Source organism: Siphateles boraxobius, unplaced genomic scaffold (genome assembly GCF_051911475.1).
Source record: "Siphateles boraxobius isolate OS27281-9 unplaced genomic scaffold, OSU_SipBor_1 33, whole genome shotgun sequence".
NCBI lineage: Eukaryota > Metazoa > Chordata > Actinopteri > Cypriniformes > Leuciscidae > Siphateles > Siphateles boraxobius.
In genome coordinates, this window is record NW_027508953.1 from 14487603 (window position 1) to 14505230 (window position 17628).

General features: G+C 42.7%; 1 protein-coding gene across 4 annotated transcripts in view; it reads right to left on the bottom strand.

Moving 5' to 3' along the window:
• Positions 1-17628, bottom strand: part of fkbp10a (FKBP prolyl isomerase 10a) — a 361807-nt gene that overhangs the window by 186250 nt on the left and 157929 nt on the right. For all 4 annotated transcript variants that reach the window (XM_077195548.1, XM_077195550.1, XM_077195549.1 and 1 more), the window contains exons 5-6: positions 363-552; positions 25-170 (exon numbers count right to left, since the gene is read on the bottom strand). In XM_077195548.1, the coding sequence (XP_077051663.1) occupies positions 25-170; positions 363-552 (336 nt within the window). The remainder of the gene's footprint in view (positions 1-24; positions 171-362; positions 553-17628) is intronic.

The window sequence follows — 17628 nt, forward strand, 5'->3', positions numbered from 1 at the left end:
TTCTAATTTCTTTCTAAAAGTCACCTGATCCATTTTCTCCATAGGCCAGATGAGGCGGCACAGTGACTCGTCTCCACTCACCCACACATACTCCCTGAAGGGCTTTGTCCATGCCAGCAAGCACATAACCCATGCCAATAAACGTGTTGTAAGTGCTGTTTCGAGAATAACTAGGAATGTAAAATAAAAATCTATTGCAGTACAAAGTTGACAGGTAAGTTTCAACAATCTTGTGAAATCAAAATGCACAGAATTTTTCTAACAGCACTTTACACTGCACTGCATGTTAAACAAACAAAAAACAAACATGTGCAATACTCCTTGTTATGTGAAAATATTTATTTTCCAGATGAAAGACTTACCTGGAATCGAAGACAGTGCCATCTTGAAATGTTCCATTATAATGGTAACGTATGAAATCTCCCACCACTGCCTTTCTTCTACATGGCTTTGGAATCTTTTGAACCTCCACGTTCACATCATCCTTCACGTTAAACACGTCCACCAGTAACACATCAAAAATTACAGTTGCATATGGGGGGATCTTTGTACCTGAAGATGAAGTTCCTTCAGACTATGCTTCAAACAAATCATATTTACACAAAACCAAGATCTTGTTAAACACAGTTGATATAAAAAGTCTACACACCCTTTAAATGTTTTTTTGGGATGTAAAAAATGACACAATAATAAATCATTCAATTATTTTTGCACTTTTAATGTGAAAATTACAACCTATGCAATGGTAGAGTTGGAGACTCAGGTAGAGCCAAAAAGCCAAAGAGACTGGCAAAGAGACAGAGCCGTGGTGACGAGAGTCAGGTTAACAATGAGGAGAAGGTTAAAGTTAAAAAGCCTTCATTAAATGTCTTAAATCATAATAAAAGTATTAATACAATCAATTAACCCAATAAAGCAATCAGGTCTAACAGGATAGGGGAAACCAACATAATGAGTATCTAAACAGGTGACACTCAAAAACCATTAAAAAAAAACATTATATAGAAAAATATCCCTCAACGTAGGTTATCTGGAGAGAAAAATAGAGAAAAATAGAACAAATAACATGTATTGAACATACACAAATAACATAAGTATAAGACACAAACCATATCATAAGAAACACTTAAACTCAATGTCCTCATTCAGACCTGGATAACAGAGCGCATCCAGCTGATGAATCCAAAATGACTCCAAGGTTGAGCTGGTTGAGTTTGCGGATCCTATCACCACCTCTATCCAAAGGTTTGACATGCTCCAAGACCTCTATTTTTAGTAGAGAATCATCCTTATTATGCACATGCAGGAAGTGTTGGGCCATCTGATAGTCGGGGCTACTGATACGAATAGCATATTTATGCTCCGCAAAAATGATCACGTTTGACGTCATTGATGATTTCATTGATGATATACTATTTATTTTTACGGGTACTGTTACTCAGGTTCTGGAGTTTCACCAATACCTTAATTCCATAAATAGGAATATTAATTTACTTTAGAATACTCCAAGACCACTATTGATTTTTTAGACCTAACTATTTCTATTGATCCAGAAGGGAAGTTACATACCACGATTTTCAGAAAAAAGACTTCTAGAAACACTATGCTTAGGGCTGACTCCTTCCATCCTCCATATCTCATTGATAATGTACCTTTCGGCCAATTCCAGCGGTTGCGCCGTATATGTGACGACAATGTTGATTTTGAAGAACAGGCAGACATTATGTCAGAACGTTTTATTTAAAAAGCCTACAAACCAGACACCGTCGCTCAAGCACGTTCTAGAGCTAAATCCCTGCACCGTTCTGATACCTTGATCAAGAAGGGACGTAAGACAGTTACTCGTTCCCTCCCCTTCTTTGTCACACAAGAGAGGCTAGACAGATCAAAAGAATAATTCAGGATAACTGGGCTATTATCATTTCTGACCCTACTCTCCAACAGGTCTTTCCTCAACCGCCTTTGTTCTCTTACAGAAGGGCTCCGACACTTCGTGATAAGTTGGTACATAGTTATCTTCCCCCTGAGAAAAAGGTTAGTTGGCTTAAGAGACCTGTTGGGTTATACCGTTTATGAATTGTCCCCATTGTAGTAATATAATTCCCTCGAAAACTTTTGTGGATTTTAAATCTAATAGAACATTCAAGATAAAAGACTTTATAAACTGTAACACTACATTTATTATTTATCGTTTATCTTGCCCATGTAAGAATGTGTTTTATGTAGGTCATACTAAAAGACGTCTAAGTGATTGTTTGGCGGAGCATAAATATGCTATTCGTATCAGTAGCCCTGACTATCAGATGGCCCAACACTTCCTGCATGTGCATAATAAGAATGATTCTCTACTAAAAATAGAGGTCTTGGAGCATGTCAAACCTTTGGATAGAGGTGGTGATAGGATCCGCAAACTCAACCAGCGTGAGTCATCTTGGATTCATCAGCTGGATGCGCTCCGTTATCCAGGTCTAAATGAGGACATTGAGTTTAAGTTTTTCTTATGATATGGTTTTGCCTTATTCTTTTGTTTTTTGTGTATGTTCAATACATGTTATTTGTTCTATTTTTCTCTATTTTTCTCTCCAGATAACCTACGTTGACGGAGATTGCTTTGGAGATATTTTTCTATATTATGGGGTTTTTTTTGGGGGGGGGGGGGGGGGGGGTTTGAGTGTCACCTGTTTAGATACTCATTATGTTGGTTTCCCCTATCCTGGTAGACCTGATTGCTTTATTGGGTTAATTGATTGTATTGATCCTTTCTAGGCTAATTGACTTCTTTCTGATTAGAGTTGGGACTTAACTTACAATTTGCTGCCATTCTCATTTCTTGTGTTACTCTGCCCTGAAGAAGACCATGTGTTGGTCGAAACATGTTGGCTCGTGTACTTTTATTATGATTTAAGCCACATTTAATAAAGGCTTTTTAACTTTAACCTGACTGAGTGCCTGGAACCTGTTTCTCGTTTCGTTAGAATAAGACATGAACTTGATACTTATCTTGACTTGGAATATTTTCCCACTCTTCTTTGCTAAAACATTCCAGATCTGTTCAATTGTGAGGGCATCTCCTGTGCACATCCCTCTTTAGGTCTCTCACATATTGTCTATGGGATTCATGTCTGGGCTCTAGCTAGGCCATACCAAAAATTAATCTTATGTTGCTGAAGCCATTCTTTTGTAGATTTATAAATGTGTTTTGGATTATTTTCATGCTGAAAAGTTCTCCTTATTTTCAGCTTTCTCGTAGACGGCAGAAGATTCTGTGCCAACATCAACGGGTACTTGGAGCTATTCATGATTCCCTACACGTTTGCTAAAGCCCCAGTTTCAGCTGAAGAAAAGCAGCCCCAAAGCATGATGCTCCCACCATGTCCCACGTTTGTATGATGTATGTTATTTTGCTAATTTTCTGCGTTGTTTTTTGCGCCAAACATACGCTTTACAATTTTGGCCAAAGAGTTAATTCTTTGTCTCATCAGCACATCATAATACATTTTACAGTATGTATTTTAGTCAGAAAAAGGCTTGCATCTTGCTACTCTATCCCATTGCCCAGACAGATGGAGAATACAGGAGATAGTTGTCACATGTAGGGAGCAACCAGTAGGCTACTTGTTAGAAATGTTGATGAATTGTTAAAGACGGTCTAAGACTGTACCTTAGAATTTTTTTTTGTAGCCCTCACCTGAGCGATAACTTTTAACAATGAGATCCTGTTCATGTTTTGTAAGCTCTTTGTGGCCCATGGCTCTTGTAGCATGCAGCCAAGAAGATCTTACAGGAACACCTGAGATTTATTTAAAGTTAATCATAGTGACTCCAGGTGAAGATAGGTGTGTACTATTTCATATGAGCTTGGTAAACGTCTCAGGTTACGTATGTAACCCTGGTTCCCTGAGAGGGAACGAGACGCTGCGTTGAGACGCGGTGGGAACGCTCTGCGTGATTGCGTCGTGAAGCACGTGTATAATCAGTCCAATGGAAGAGCGAGACGTCATAGGCAGTGACGTCATAGACCAGGAAGCTATAAAGCACACCAGAAAACAGACCGCGACAGCTTCTGAAAAAGCCTGAAGCAAGTCGATCAGGGCATGCAGGAAGTATGGCAGGAGAACGCAGCGTCTCGTTCCCTCTCAGGGAACCAGGGTTACATACGTAACCTGAGACGTTCCCTTTCAAGGGAACTCGAGCTGCGTTGAGACGCGGTGGGAACCCCATACCCACTACGCCATAAGACAAATGCCCATTCTGTGTGAAGTCCTTGCGCACACTAGAAGCAAGCAACCTAGCCCCGGGAGTGGAGAGGTGTAGGTCATAAAATCTGACAAATGTATGAGGTGAGGACCAGCCTGCCGCATTACAAATATCCTGAAGGGAAACACCCGAAATTAAAGCCTAGAGGCAGCCATACTCCTAGTAGAATGGGCCTGAACAGCAATAGGGGAACGCTGTCCGGCCGCTTCATAAGCAAGTGAGATAGCCTCAACTACCCACTTGCTCATTATCTGTTTAGATGCAGGGCAACCTATCTTAGGTTACCCGAAGCAGACAAATAATTGTTCTGATAAACGCCACTGAGCAGCTCTGTGGACCTAAGCATCCAAAGCCCGGACAGGGCATAACAGATTTAAGAGTTTCCTGATCTGGGGTATTAAAGGTGGAGGACAGAAGGCCTGGAGCACAAATGACCCGCACATTTAGTAGGGACCTAGAAATACAACCCGATCTGGGGTGAAAAAATACTACCACCAACCAGGTGCAAATCCAAGTACGTGCAGGCCTCAGCCTCATGTACCACGGAGAAGACGAAATTAAGGATCTCTCCTCAGAGATAGCCCAGCAAAGAAACATTCATTACAGAAATCAAGTACTGTACCAACAGGGCAGAAACGAGATTCAGAAGGCGTTCTCTGCACCAGGCAGAGAACAGCATTTAGTCTTCTCGTGGAGGGAGCTCTAGACTGGAGTATGGTCTCCACGACCTCGGTCGAGAAACCTGAATCTATGAGCTGGGCCCCCTCAGAGGCCGAGCCCACAGTATCCACAACTCTAGAGCTCCCAGGAGCAAAGATATCGGGAAAAGCGTATAGGTGTAGTGGCAACCACACCTATTACATTACATCCAGTCCAAGCGGAGCTGGATACGTGAGGGAGAACCACAAGGGCAATGCATTGTACAAGCGATGCGAAAGGTCGACTTGTAGTTTGACCGAAGTTCTCCCTAAGAAGCTCCACCACCTCGGGGTGAAGTCTCCATTCCCCGGGCACAGCCCCTGCCTCAACAGGATATCTGCTCTGATATACGAGACCATCAGTGTGTTGTCCGGACCCTTCGCCGACCAACCACTCATGATTGCCCCCGACTTGTGAGGGAAACATCAGTCGATAGCATTATGCGTCGACAAAAAGCCCCCAACACTGGGCCTGGGCGAGGAACCAAGGTTCTTCCACATGACCGAGGCACGAAGGCATAGCCGCGTGACCTTGATCATGTGAAAACGGATTTCCCCTCGGAGAAAACCCCTTGGTCCCGAGCCACCACTGCAGGGGTCTCATGTACAGAAGGCCAAAATTAACTACGTTGGACGCAACTGCCATGAGCCCCAGCCAAAGACCGTTCACCGAGCGATCGATTGCTCCTGTCTGCCTAGCTGCCTGCTGTGTTTTGTTTGCTTCGAGGCTGTAAGCTCCGTCTAAGCCTCGTATTAGCTTTGTATTTCTTTCTATTTTGAACCATCATTTACTACCATTTCTAGTTGTTTATACTACTAAATACAGCTTAGACAACATATCAGATTAACCTGACATCACTAGCTTCCGTTATTGTTAGAACAACACGCTAGTAACTCGCTAGCCTGTTAACGCGCCACCCGTGCGCTCAGTTATTTATTTATTTATTTTTTCTCGCGCGCGCCCGCGCGTCTGAGTTCATAAAAAGCCCAGGTGAGTAAGAATCAGTCAACAAACACGGTGAGTAATGTCTTGTCCTGTTATTGTCACCTGCACTTCATGTTACATGTTTAGCATAGCCTTCCCCGTCGGCAATATAGGGTTTATATGTGATAAATGCAAGGAGACAGTCAGGCTGACGGAGAAGATTTCAGAATTAGAAACACGCATCCAAACTTTAATTGAGGATAGTAAGTGTGCTAGAGCTTTAGATTCTACTTTGGATGCGCCTAGCATAGTGAACTCTTTACATGATTCGGTTCCGGCTGAATTATTGCCTGTGCAGCCAGGCAGATGGGTGACAGTGAGGGATCGCTCTAGTCACGGATCAAAAAACCACTCTTCCGTTCCGATTACCACAACAAATCGATTTGTCCCACTCAGTGAAACACCCACTGAGAATTCTGTTGATTGTGCCCTGGTAATTGGCGATTCTATTACACGGAACGTGAAAATAGGGACACCAGCCAACATAGTCACATGTTTGCCTGGAGCCAGAGCGCCTGACATCAAAGCAAATTTAAAAGTGCTGGCTAATGCTAATCGTAAATTCTCTTAGATTGTTATTCACGTCGGCACTAATTATGTTCGACTCCACCAGTCGGAGATCACCAAAATTAATATTAAAGAGGTGTTTGAACTCGCAAGTACGATGTCAGGCACTGTAATTTGCTCTGGCCCCCTTCCTGTTCGAAGGAGTGATGAGATAGTTAGCAGATTGTCATCACTCAATGGCTGGCTGTCTAAGTGGTGTCCGCAAAATAATATAGAATTCATAGACAATTGGAAAAGTTTTTGGGGCAAACCTGACCTGTTGTAAAGAGATGGTATTCATCCCTCCTGGGATGGTGCTGCTCTTCTCTCTAGTAATTTGGCTCATAGTCTTAGAGACAAAACATGACAATCTGGGGCTAAGGTCAGGAAGCAGACAAACTGGCTAAACCGACCGTCTGCTAGCGGCCTCGCGTCACCAAGGTCAGATAAATCCCATCACATAGAGGCTCTTTCACCTAGATATCATCATATAGAGACTGTGTCTGTTCCCCGAATTTGGAAATCCAAAAAACGTCCAAACCGATCTAAGGTTAAAAATGTAATTGATATTCAACAAATAAAAAATAGATATAATACAGATGAGCAAACGATAAAGCTTGGGTTGCTGAATATTCGATCCCTTACTTCAAAAGCACTCATAGTTAATGATATGATTTTAGATTATAACCTAGATGTGCTGTGTATGACAGAAACCTGGCTAAAACCAGATGATTACTTTACTTTAAATGAGTCCACCCCCCATGATTACTGTTATAAACATGAACCTCGCCTGAAAGGCAAAGGGGGAGGTGTCGCTGTAATTTATAGTAATATTTTCAAAACCACTAAAAAATCTAGTTTAAAATATATTTCTTTTGAAGTGTTGGTGCTTAATGTAAAAATATATAATGTAAACGATAAATCAAGTTTGACAATTCTGCTGGCAACTGTCTACAGGCCACCAGGGCACCATAAAGATTTTATCAAAGAATTTGCTGACTTTCTATCAGAATTAGTATTGACTGCAGATAAAGTCCTAATTGTTGGTAATTTTAATATACATGTAGATAATGGAAAAGATGCAATGGGATTGGCATTTAAAGACATTCTTAACTCTATTGGAGTTAGACAACACGTGTCAGGACCTACTCATTGTCGTAATCATACTCTAGATCTAATATTATCACATGGAATCAATGTTGATGCTGTTGAAATTCTGCAGCAGAGCGACGACATCTCAGATCATTATCTAGTCTCATGTAAATTACATTTAGTCAAGGCTGCAAAGCCAACTCCGTGTTACAAGTATGTTAGACCTATCACTTCTGCCACTAAAGATTGCTTTATCAATAATCTTCCTAATCAGTTTCATCATCTCAGCATCCCAGATAGCTTAGAAGAACTTGATATTGCAACAGAAACTTTTAACTCTCTCCTTTCCAGCACTTTAGATACAGTTGCTCCGTTGCGCTTAAAGAAGATTAAAGAAAATAGTCCAACACCGTGGTACAACGAGCACACCCAGGCCCTTAAGAGAGCAGCCAGAAAAATGGAGCGCAACTGGAAGAAAACAAAACTAGAGGTATTTCGGGATTCATGGAAGGAGAGCTCGATTGCTTACAGAGAGGCTTTAAAGGCTGCTAGATCTGCTTATTTTTCAACCCTATTAGAAGAAAATAAACATAATCCAAGGTATTTATTTGAAAAAGTGGCTACAATAACGAAAAAGAAATCTTCAAGCGCAGAAGTTTCCAAGAAACACAGCAGTAATGACTTTATGAACTTCTTCACTTATAAGATTGATAATATTAGGGACAAAATTATAACTATGCAACCGTCTACTACAGCATCGCATCAGGGAGTGCATTATAGTCTCCCCGAGGTAAAATTTGATTCATTTGTTGCCATAGGAGAGGCAGAATTTTGCAAACTCGTTAATTCATCTAAATCGACAACATGTATGTTAGACCCTATACCGACTAAACTACTGAAAGAGATGCTTCCAGAAGTCATAGATCCTCTTCTTGACATCATTAATTCATCTTTGTCTCTAGGATACGTACCAAAAACCTTTAAGCTGGCTATGATTAAACCGCTTGTTAAAAAAACGCAACTCGATCCTACAGAATTAGTCAATTACAGGCCGATCTCAAATCTACCTTTTCTGTCAAAGATACTAGAAAAGGCAGTATCCTCACAACTGTGTTCCTTTCTTAAAAGAAATGGTATCTGCGAGGATTTCCAGTCAGGATTTAGACCGCACCATAGCACTGAGAGAGCTCTCATTAGAGTCACAAATGATTTGCTCTTATCATCCGATCGTGGTTGTATATCTCCATTAGTGTTACTTGATCTTAGTGCTGCATTTGACACCATTGACCACAACATTCTCTTAAATAGACTAGAAAACTATGTTGGCATTAGTGGAATTGCACTAGCACGGTTTAAATCATATTTATCTGACCGCTATCAGTTTGTAGCAGTAAATGAAGAGATGTCTTATCCATCACAAGTTCAGTATGGCGTACCACAAGGCTCAGTACTAGGACCGTTGCTATTCACTCTCTACATGCTACCTTTAGGAGATATCATTAGGAAACATGGAATTAGCTTTCACTGTTTTGCTGATGATACTCAGCTCTATATTTCTTCCAAACCTAACGAAACTCACCAATTCACAAAATTATCGTAATGCATAGTTGATATTAAAAATTGGATGACTAATAATTTCCTACTACTAAATTCTGAAAAAACTGAGATTCTAATTATTGGACAAAAAACTTCCACACGTAATAACCTAGAATACCGTCTAACACTTGATGGCTGCTCTGTTAAGTCTTCGCCGTCAGTTAGGAACCTGGGTGTGCTCTTTGATACCAATCTTTCATTTGAAAGTCATGTGTCTAGTGTCTGTAAAACCACATTTTTCCATCTTAAAAATATATCTAAATTACGTCATATGCTCTCATTGACAAATGCGGAACAACTAGTTCATGCGTTCATGACATCAAGGCTAGATTATTGTAATGCTCTACTGGGTGGTTGCCCTGCACGCTTAATAAACAAACTACAGCTAGTCCAAAACGCAGCCGCTAGAGTTCTTACCAGAACCAGGAAGTACGACCATATTAGCCCGGTTCTGTCAACACTGCATTGGCTCCCTATTAAACATTGTATAAATTTTAAAATATTGCTGATTACTTACAAATCACTAAATGGTTTAGCTCCCCAGTACTTGAGCGAGCTCTTAACGCATTATAGTCCTTCACGTCTATTGCGATCTCAAAACTCCGGCCAGTTGATAATACCTAGAATATATAAATCGACTGCTGGCGGTAGATCCTTTTCCTATTTAGCACCAAAACTTTGGAACAATCTTCCTAACATTGTCCGGGAAGCAGACACAGTCTGTCAGTTCAAAGCTAGACTAAAAACACATCTCTTTGACCTAGCATTCACATAACACTCTATAGACTTCTATAATTTAATATTAGGCTGCTTAGATTAGGTCAGCCGGAACTGGGAACACTTCCCTCAAATCCTGATGTACTCGTTACATCATAAGAAGAATGGCATCTACGCTAATTTTAGTGTCTTTGTTTATCCCGAGGTTTTCCCGCAGCCTGCCGGATCCAGGCCATTTCCAGATCTGACGAAGGACTTCCGCCTGGACCCGATGACAATGCAGTGCTGAAGTGCCAACTAGCCTCTCCCTATGAAGGATCCCTATACCACTCTACAGATAAAGCGTTGTGGAATTTTTCGGTTCGCGTTGTAGCGTGGCCACATAGGAGGAAAGTTTAGATAAGGTTAGTGACTTATTTAATGTTTAGTCACTGGAATTTCCTAACTTTTTCTACTTTACTCCGTACTCTGTATGCCTTGCTATTGTACTGTATTTGGATCCCAAGGTCTGTGCGTGCTTGAACATGTGATGAGGTTTGTCATGTGGGCGTTTGTCACAGTTAAACAGGAAAAGACTTTTAGTTTGCGTTAAAAGGAACCGGAAAGCTGCTGTTCGGGAGAAGCGTCTTCTCATTCACAAACCGGCCGGTGTTTGTGTGGATTTTCCCGGGATCGATTGTCTTAGAAGCGCCGAGTCGCCGTTCCTCTGTGGAGAACTTCTATTGGCTCGTTGCCAGGATTACTTTTCGAGGACAAAAGCCTGACATCCCCGCATTTGATCACGCTCACGGTTTTGACTTTCCGTCTGGTGAGGCTGATCTTAACACACACACACACGCGGGACTATTGAACTTGCGTTCGAACTTACGCATACACACATACACTCATACAACGGCTTATATTGTTGTGGTATATGGTATTATTGTTTGTTTCTATGTTTGCTGTGAAATACACGGAAGAAGATATTGAATTTGCAGTATGTTCAATGAACTCTGATTTCAACCATCTTAAAAAAGGAAGATAGAACAGGCGTTCGTAATTATTTTGTAACTCGGCTGTATTGTATGGTCAGATTGTTACTTAGTGGTGGCCCGTACGGGGACGTGCTGTTTTGTTTTTTTTGTGTGTGAAATTGTTTCTTTGTTGTCCCTGGTTATGGATGAAGGGATAAATGTAAATGATGGGATGAAGTCTCAGAATGGAAATGCTGATGAGATTATACCAGTTGTAAATACCAATAACTCTGATGATGGTGCTCCAGACTCAAGATTGAGTGTGGGTGTAACCCCAGCAGTAGATTTCACTGCTGGTCCGTTTGTAACTAGACGCAATCCTACCGGAGAGATAACATCTATGATTAGCTCAATGTATATTTCTGATGATGATGATGATGATGATGATGATGAAGGCAGTGTGTTGAGTGTGAATGTGGTACAGACAATGCAAATTGAAGTTGATAAACTTAAAGTGGATTTATTGGCTCTTAGTGCTAGAGTACAAACAAATGAAAATGATTATAAACAGTCAGTGGACAGTTCACTTAATAGAGAAACTAGTTTCCGTGAGGCAGTGGACGCTGGCTTGGCAGAGTTGGAAGAATATTTCCGTAGTTCACAAGAAAAGTTGGAGAGAGCTGTGTTTGATTGTTTCCTGAGAAGAGATGCAAAATGGGAGAATCAATTGAAAAAACTACGAATCCCCAGTACTCCTTCTTATCTATCTAGATTACAGCCCTATTCTCCAACTACTCCCATATCGTCGATTCATGATTCTAGAACTACCACGCATACATCTAGAGTTAAATTTCCCACTTCCCAGACCGTCAATGCTACTTATGATGTAACCCCTGTAAATAATCTTAAATCTAATGTGCCTACCCCTCCAGTGGTTCCCAGTATCTCGTCCTTCAGCGGGCGGCCCCCAATTCGGTTGGAGTTTCCGACGTTTGGCGAGTCTTCGGAGACTTCGGATGTGCTCAACTTTATTGAACAGTGTGAGAACTATCTTAACATCAGACCCCTTCCCAGTGTGGAGCTGGTCGGCACCCTGAGCACTGTTCTTAAAGGACCTGCCCTGAGTTGGTGGAAGGCTGAGAGGAAAAAGGTAACTGATTGGCAATCATTCAAAGGGGCCTTTATGGATGCGTTTCTTCCAGATGATTACCTCGCTGAGGTGGAGGATAAGTTGCGGTCTCTGGTACAGTTGCCGCGTCAACGCCTAAGAGATTTCACCTATGATTACAGAGCCCTATGTCTTAAATGGAAACCTGATATGGCTGAAGAAGAGATGGTGAGCCGCATCCTTAACAATACGAATCCCAGGGTGGCAGGCTGTTTGAGGGGAACGGTGAAAACAGTGGAACAACTGGTAAAAGTGGGTTCAATGGTGGAAAAAGACTGCATGGGAGTTAAGGATTACTGGCAGAAGGTGGATTGTCAGAATTGGAAAGAAAAGACCAATAAAAGACCAAGTGAGCGGAATATCTCTAAAAGTCTAGCAGGATTATCCATTGCGCAACCACACCCTATAAGTTCCCTGTTGGTAGTCCCGGTAACAATAAAAGGGCAAGAGGTGAAGGCTGTACTAGATACAGGGAGCACTTACACCCTAATGCAAGAAAGTCTGTGGAAACAGTTAGGTGGTGAACCAAATGCTAACCCCCCGGTACCTCTTCAGCAGTTCATTATGGCGGACGGGAAGATACATCAAGCATTCAATAAGAAAACCATCTGTTACAACTGGCATGATAAAGTATGTGGGGTGGATACATATATCATGAAGGATGCTCACTTGGCTTTTCCCCTGATAGCTGGCTTGGATTTCCTCAGAGCCACTGAAGCAGTAGTGGATGTAGGCCAAGGGAGATATGGTCTGAAAGTGGGCAACGGGTATATGTATCATTCTTTTATAACAACTACCATAAATCCCGGAGGTGTTATGATGCCAGTAGGAGAGAGAAAACCCTCTTCTGCTACAGTGAGTCTTTATTATGCCTTACCTTCTACAGGGCATCTCTCTCTCGCTTCGCCAGATGCGGAAGTCACTCCCAACTGGGACTCCGACGATCAGGAAGAGTTACAGAAGCTGGTTGAGACCTGGCCTCATACCACTTCCAAGCTGCTCGGAAAAACATCGGTAGAACAACACAAGATCATACTATGTGATGAGCTGCCTGTTAAATCTAGGGCTTACCGAGTGTCGCCTTTGAAGAAAAAAATAATTGAGGAGCAACTCAGTCAGATGCTAAGAGACCACATTATCGAGCCCTCCTTCTCCCCATGGTCGTCTCCCGTAGTCCTGGTCCCCAAACCGGATGGGTCCTATAGGTTCTGCATCGACTATAGGAAGTTGAATAGTAAGACCATACCTGACGCATATCCGATGCCACTCATTCATGACATCCTTGAATCCATGGAAGGCGCCTCATGGTTCACCACATTGGATTTGCGATCAGGATACTGGCAAGTGGAAATGGAGGAGGAAAGTAAGAATAAAACGGCCTTCATCACCACACAGGGGCTGTTCCAATTCCGCTCTATGCCTTATGGTCTCAGGAATGCCGCAGCCACTTTCCAGAGGCTGATGGAAAAAGTCTTAGGAGAATTGAGAGGGCAGTTTTGCTTTGTATATATCGATGACATTATAATATATTCCCGGACAAGAAAAGAGCACGTACAACATCTGAATGCCATTCTACAGAGACTTCATCAGGCTGCACTTACTCTCAACATGAAGAAGTGTCACTTCTTTAAACGACAGTTAAAATTCCTGGGACACATTGTGTCGGAGAAAGGGGTGGAGGTGGATCCTGAAAAGACACTGGCAGTGTCAGATTATCCCACGCCCAAAGATCTTAAAGCCCTCCAACGCTTCTTGGGATTAGCTGGATGGTACCACAAATTCATTCCACGCTTCGCTGACATCACTGCTCCCCTAAACCATCTAAAGAAGAAAGGAGTAAAATGGGAATGGTCTCCAGAATGCCAAACCAGTCTGCAGACTATCAAACAGAAATTGCAAGACCCACCTGTCTTAACTCAACCGGACCTCAATAAATCATTCCAGGTTCACACGGATGCCAGTGATGTGGGCCTAGGGGCTATCCTCTCACAGCTTACCCCTGAAGGGGAGAGAGTAATAGCTTATGCCTCAAGAACCTTGAGAGGACCAGAGGTAAACTATTCTACATCGGAAAAAGAGTGTCTAGCGGTGGTCTGGGCTGTGGAAAAATGGAGACATTATCTGGAAGGAAGGCCATTTGACATTTACAGTGATCATGCTGCTTTAACGTGGGCCTTTAATTGTCCAAAAACCTCTTCACGGTTAACTCGATGGACTCTGAGACTGCAGCAATTTACGTTCCAAGTGCATCATCGGAAAGGATGTCTCAATTTGGGACCAGATGCCTTGTCTCGAGCTTATGGGCCGCTGGAAAAAGACAATGCACACTGTATGACTATAACCCCACCCAGATATGCATCCGACATACCTCACACTCTAGGAGAAATCTCGCAGGCCCAAAGCCGTGACAGTAATATTGCTCTCCTGCTGGGGAACCCCCAAACTAGTAAGCGGCAAGATCAACGGATTACCTTCGTAGAACACCAGGGGGTGGTATATCGGCGCATACCAATCAAGAATGATGGAGAGCGGTTCCAGTTGGTTGTGCCTCAGGAGCTGATACCGGGTTTCTTACACTACTTCCACGATAACCCGCTGGGAGGACATCTAGGCCGACTAAAAACCTTGCTGCGGCTTTTAGAAGTAGCGTGGTGGTCGTCCGTCCGTAAGGATGTTTGGCAGTACGTCAAAGGATGTGAAATATGTCAAAAATATAAACCTGAAAATACAAAACCAAGCGGCTTCCTACAGCATACCCAGGTTAATGAACCAGGACACACTTTGGGGATGGATTTCATGGGTCCATTTCCTCTGAGTAAGAAACGAAACGTATACCTTCTAGTGATTGTTAACTATTTCACAAAGTGGGTGGAGTTGTTTCCCCTGCGAGATAGCAAGACGCTGAAAGTAGTTAAAATACTCAGAGAAGAAATATTTACCCGATGGGGGGTGCCTAAATACCTGGTGTCGGACCGAGGAGCACAATTCACATCTAAGGTGCTAGCTGAACTATGCCGGTCTTGGGGAAGCATCCAGAAACTCACTACCAGCTATCATCCGCAAACCAACCTGACTGAAAGAATCAACAGGACAGTAAAGACCATGATTGCGTCCTATGTAGGACAATATCATCAGACGTGGGATCAGTGGTTACCGGAGCTAAGGTTCGCCATCAATACTGCTCACCAAGAGACCACCGGTAGAGCTCCAGCAGCTTAATGGACCTCTGGAGAGGTTGATCCTTAGACCCCCCACGCCTGACCAAGTTTCCTATACTCTAGTCGAACGTCAAAACAACATGGCAGAGGAGGTAAAACTCCGAGTTGGGGTACAACAAACCAGACAAGCTAGATATTATAATGCCGGACGGAAGGATGCGCAATTCAAGCCGGGAGATCTAGTCTGGATTAGGACTCACCCTCTCTCGGATGCCGCCACTAGATTTGCTGCCAAGCTAGCGCCCAAGTGGGAGGGTCCAGCTGAGATATTAAAAAGGATGGGGCCAATAAATTACACAGTGAGTTGGGGCAATCCACTTAAATCAGATGTTGTAAATGTGGTTAATCTAAAGCGCTGGTACGGACAATCTCCTCCTATGCCGAAGGCTGGGGGGGGGGAATCTATGTAGCGTGGCCACATAGGAGGAAAGTTTAGATAAGGTTAGTGACTTATTTAATGTTTAGTCACTGGAATTTCCTAACTTTTTCTACTTTACTCTGTACTCTGTATGCCTTGCTATTGTACTGTATTTGGATCCCAAGGTCTGTGCGTGCTTGAACATGTGATGAGGTTTGTCACGTGGGCGTTTGTCACAGTTAAACAGGAAAAGACTTTTAGTTTGCGTTAAAAGGAACCGGAAAGCTGCTGTTCGGGAGAAGCGTCTTCTCATTCACAAACCGGCCGGTGTTTGTGTGGATTTTCCCGGGATCGATTGTCTTAGAAGCGCCGAGTCGCCGTTCCTCTGTGGAGAACTTCTATTGGCTCGTTGCCAGGATTACTTTTCGAGGACAAAAGCCTGACATCCCCGCATTTGATCACGCTCACGGTTTTGACTTTCCGTCTGGTGAGGCTGATCTTAACACACACACACACGCGGGACTATTGAACTTGCGTTCGAACTTACGCATACACACATACACTCATACAACGGCTTATATTGTTGTGGTATATGGTATTATTGTTTGTTTCTATGTTTGCTGTGGAATACACGGAAGAAGATATTGAATTTGCAGTATGTTCAATGAACTCTGATTTCAACCATCTTAAAAAAGGAAGATAGAACAGGCGTTCGTAATTATTTTGTAACTCGGCTGTATTGTATGGTCAGATTGTTACAGCGTACCTACCCAAAGTGATAAGATAAAATAAAAATTCTGCATCAAAATTTATAGACAAGTAGTTTGTTTAGGCATGGTTTGTAAGGAATTATAAAACTGCACTCATATATTCAAACGCACATAACTATAGAATCAATTCTTAATGCGCATGTGAACGCCATCAGCGTCTATCACAGGTTCACGTTTAAAGTCTGTTTAGAGAGAACGGTGTCGTCTTAGCGGCCCCTAATTTAATAACAAACTATCATTTAGACGGAAGTGAATCAATCAAAACTAACTTTAGCTGGAAAAAACATTTTTCAAGAGCCACTATAAAACCAAACCAATCTCTGTTACCTTAAATTATATCTTTATCTCTGTAAAGCTGCTTTGAAACAATCTACATTGTTAAAAGCGCTATATAAATGAGGATGACTTGACTTGACTTGACCGAGCGGCCACTCATGACCGCCCCCCATCCTGCGAGGGAAGCATCCGTCGATAGCGTGACGCATCGACAAGAAGCACCCAGCACTGGGCCCTGGGCGAGGAACCAAGGTTTCTTCCACATGACCGAGGCACGAAGGCATAGCCGCGTGACCTTGATCATGCGAAAACGGATTTCCCCCCGGAGAAAACCCCTTGGTCCCGAGCCACCACTGCAGGGGTCTCATGTACAGAAGGCCAAAAGTAACTACGTTAGACGCAACTACCATGAGCCCCAACAGTCTCAGAGACTGTTTGCAGTGAGTGACTGACCTAGTTTTACATTCTTTACGGCTGTGAGAATGGCAGAAATACGTGCAGGAGACAGACGTGCTTGAATTGTTGTCGAATCCCATAATACACCTAGAAAGTGGTCCTCTGAGCTGGGAGGAGTACACTCTTTTTAGTGTTGAGCCGCAACCCCAGCCTCCTTATGTGGGACAGAACGACATCTCGATGTTAAACTGCCAAAAGCTCGGACTGAGCTAAAAATCAACCAATCGTCGATATAATTTAATACGCGAATGCCCTGGAATCTCAGAGGAGCCAGAGCTGCATCCACGCATATTGTAAAAGTTGTGGGGTGATAACCTAGGCCGAATGGAAGAACCCGATACTGGTATGCTTCGCCCCTGAAAGCAAACCTCAGGAACCTCCTGTGATGAGGATGGATAGATAAGTAAGCGTCCTTTAAGTCTATTGTGACAAACCAGTCCTCGGACTGAATCTGTGACACAATCATATTTAGCGTAAGCATACTTTGAACTTAAGATTCTGAAACCTGCTGTTTAATTGACGCAGGTCTAGAGTAGGA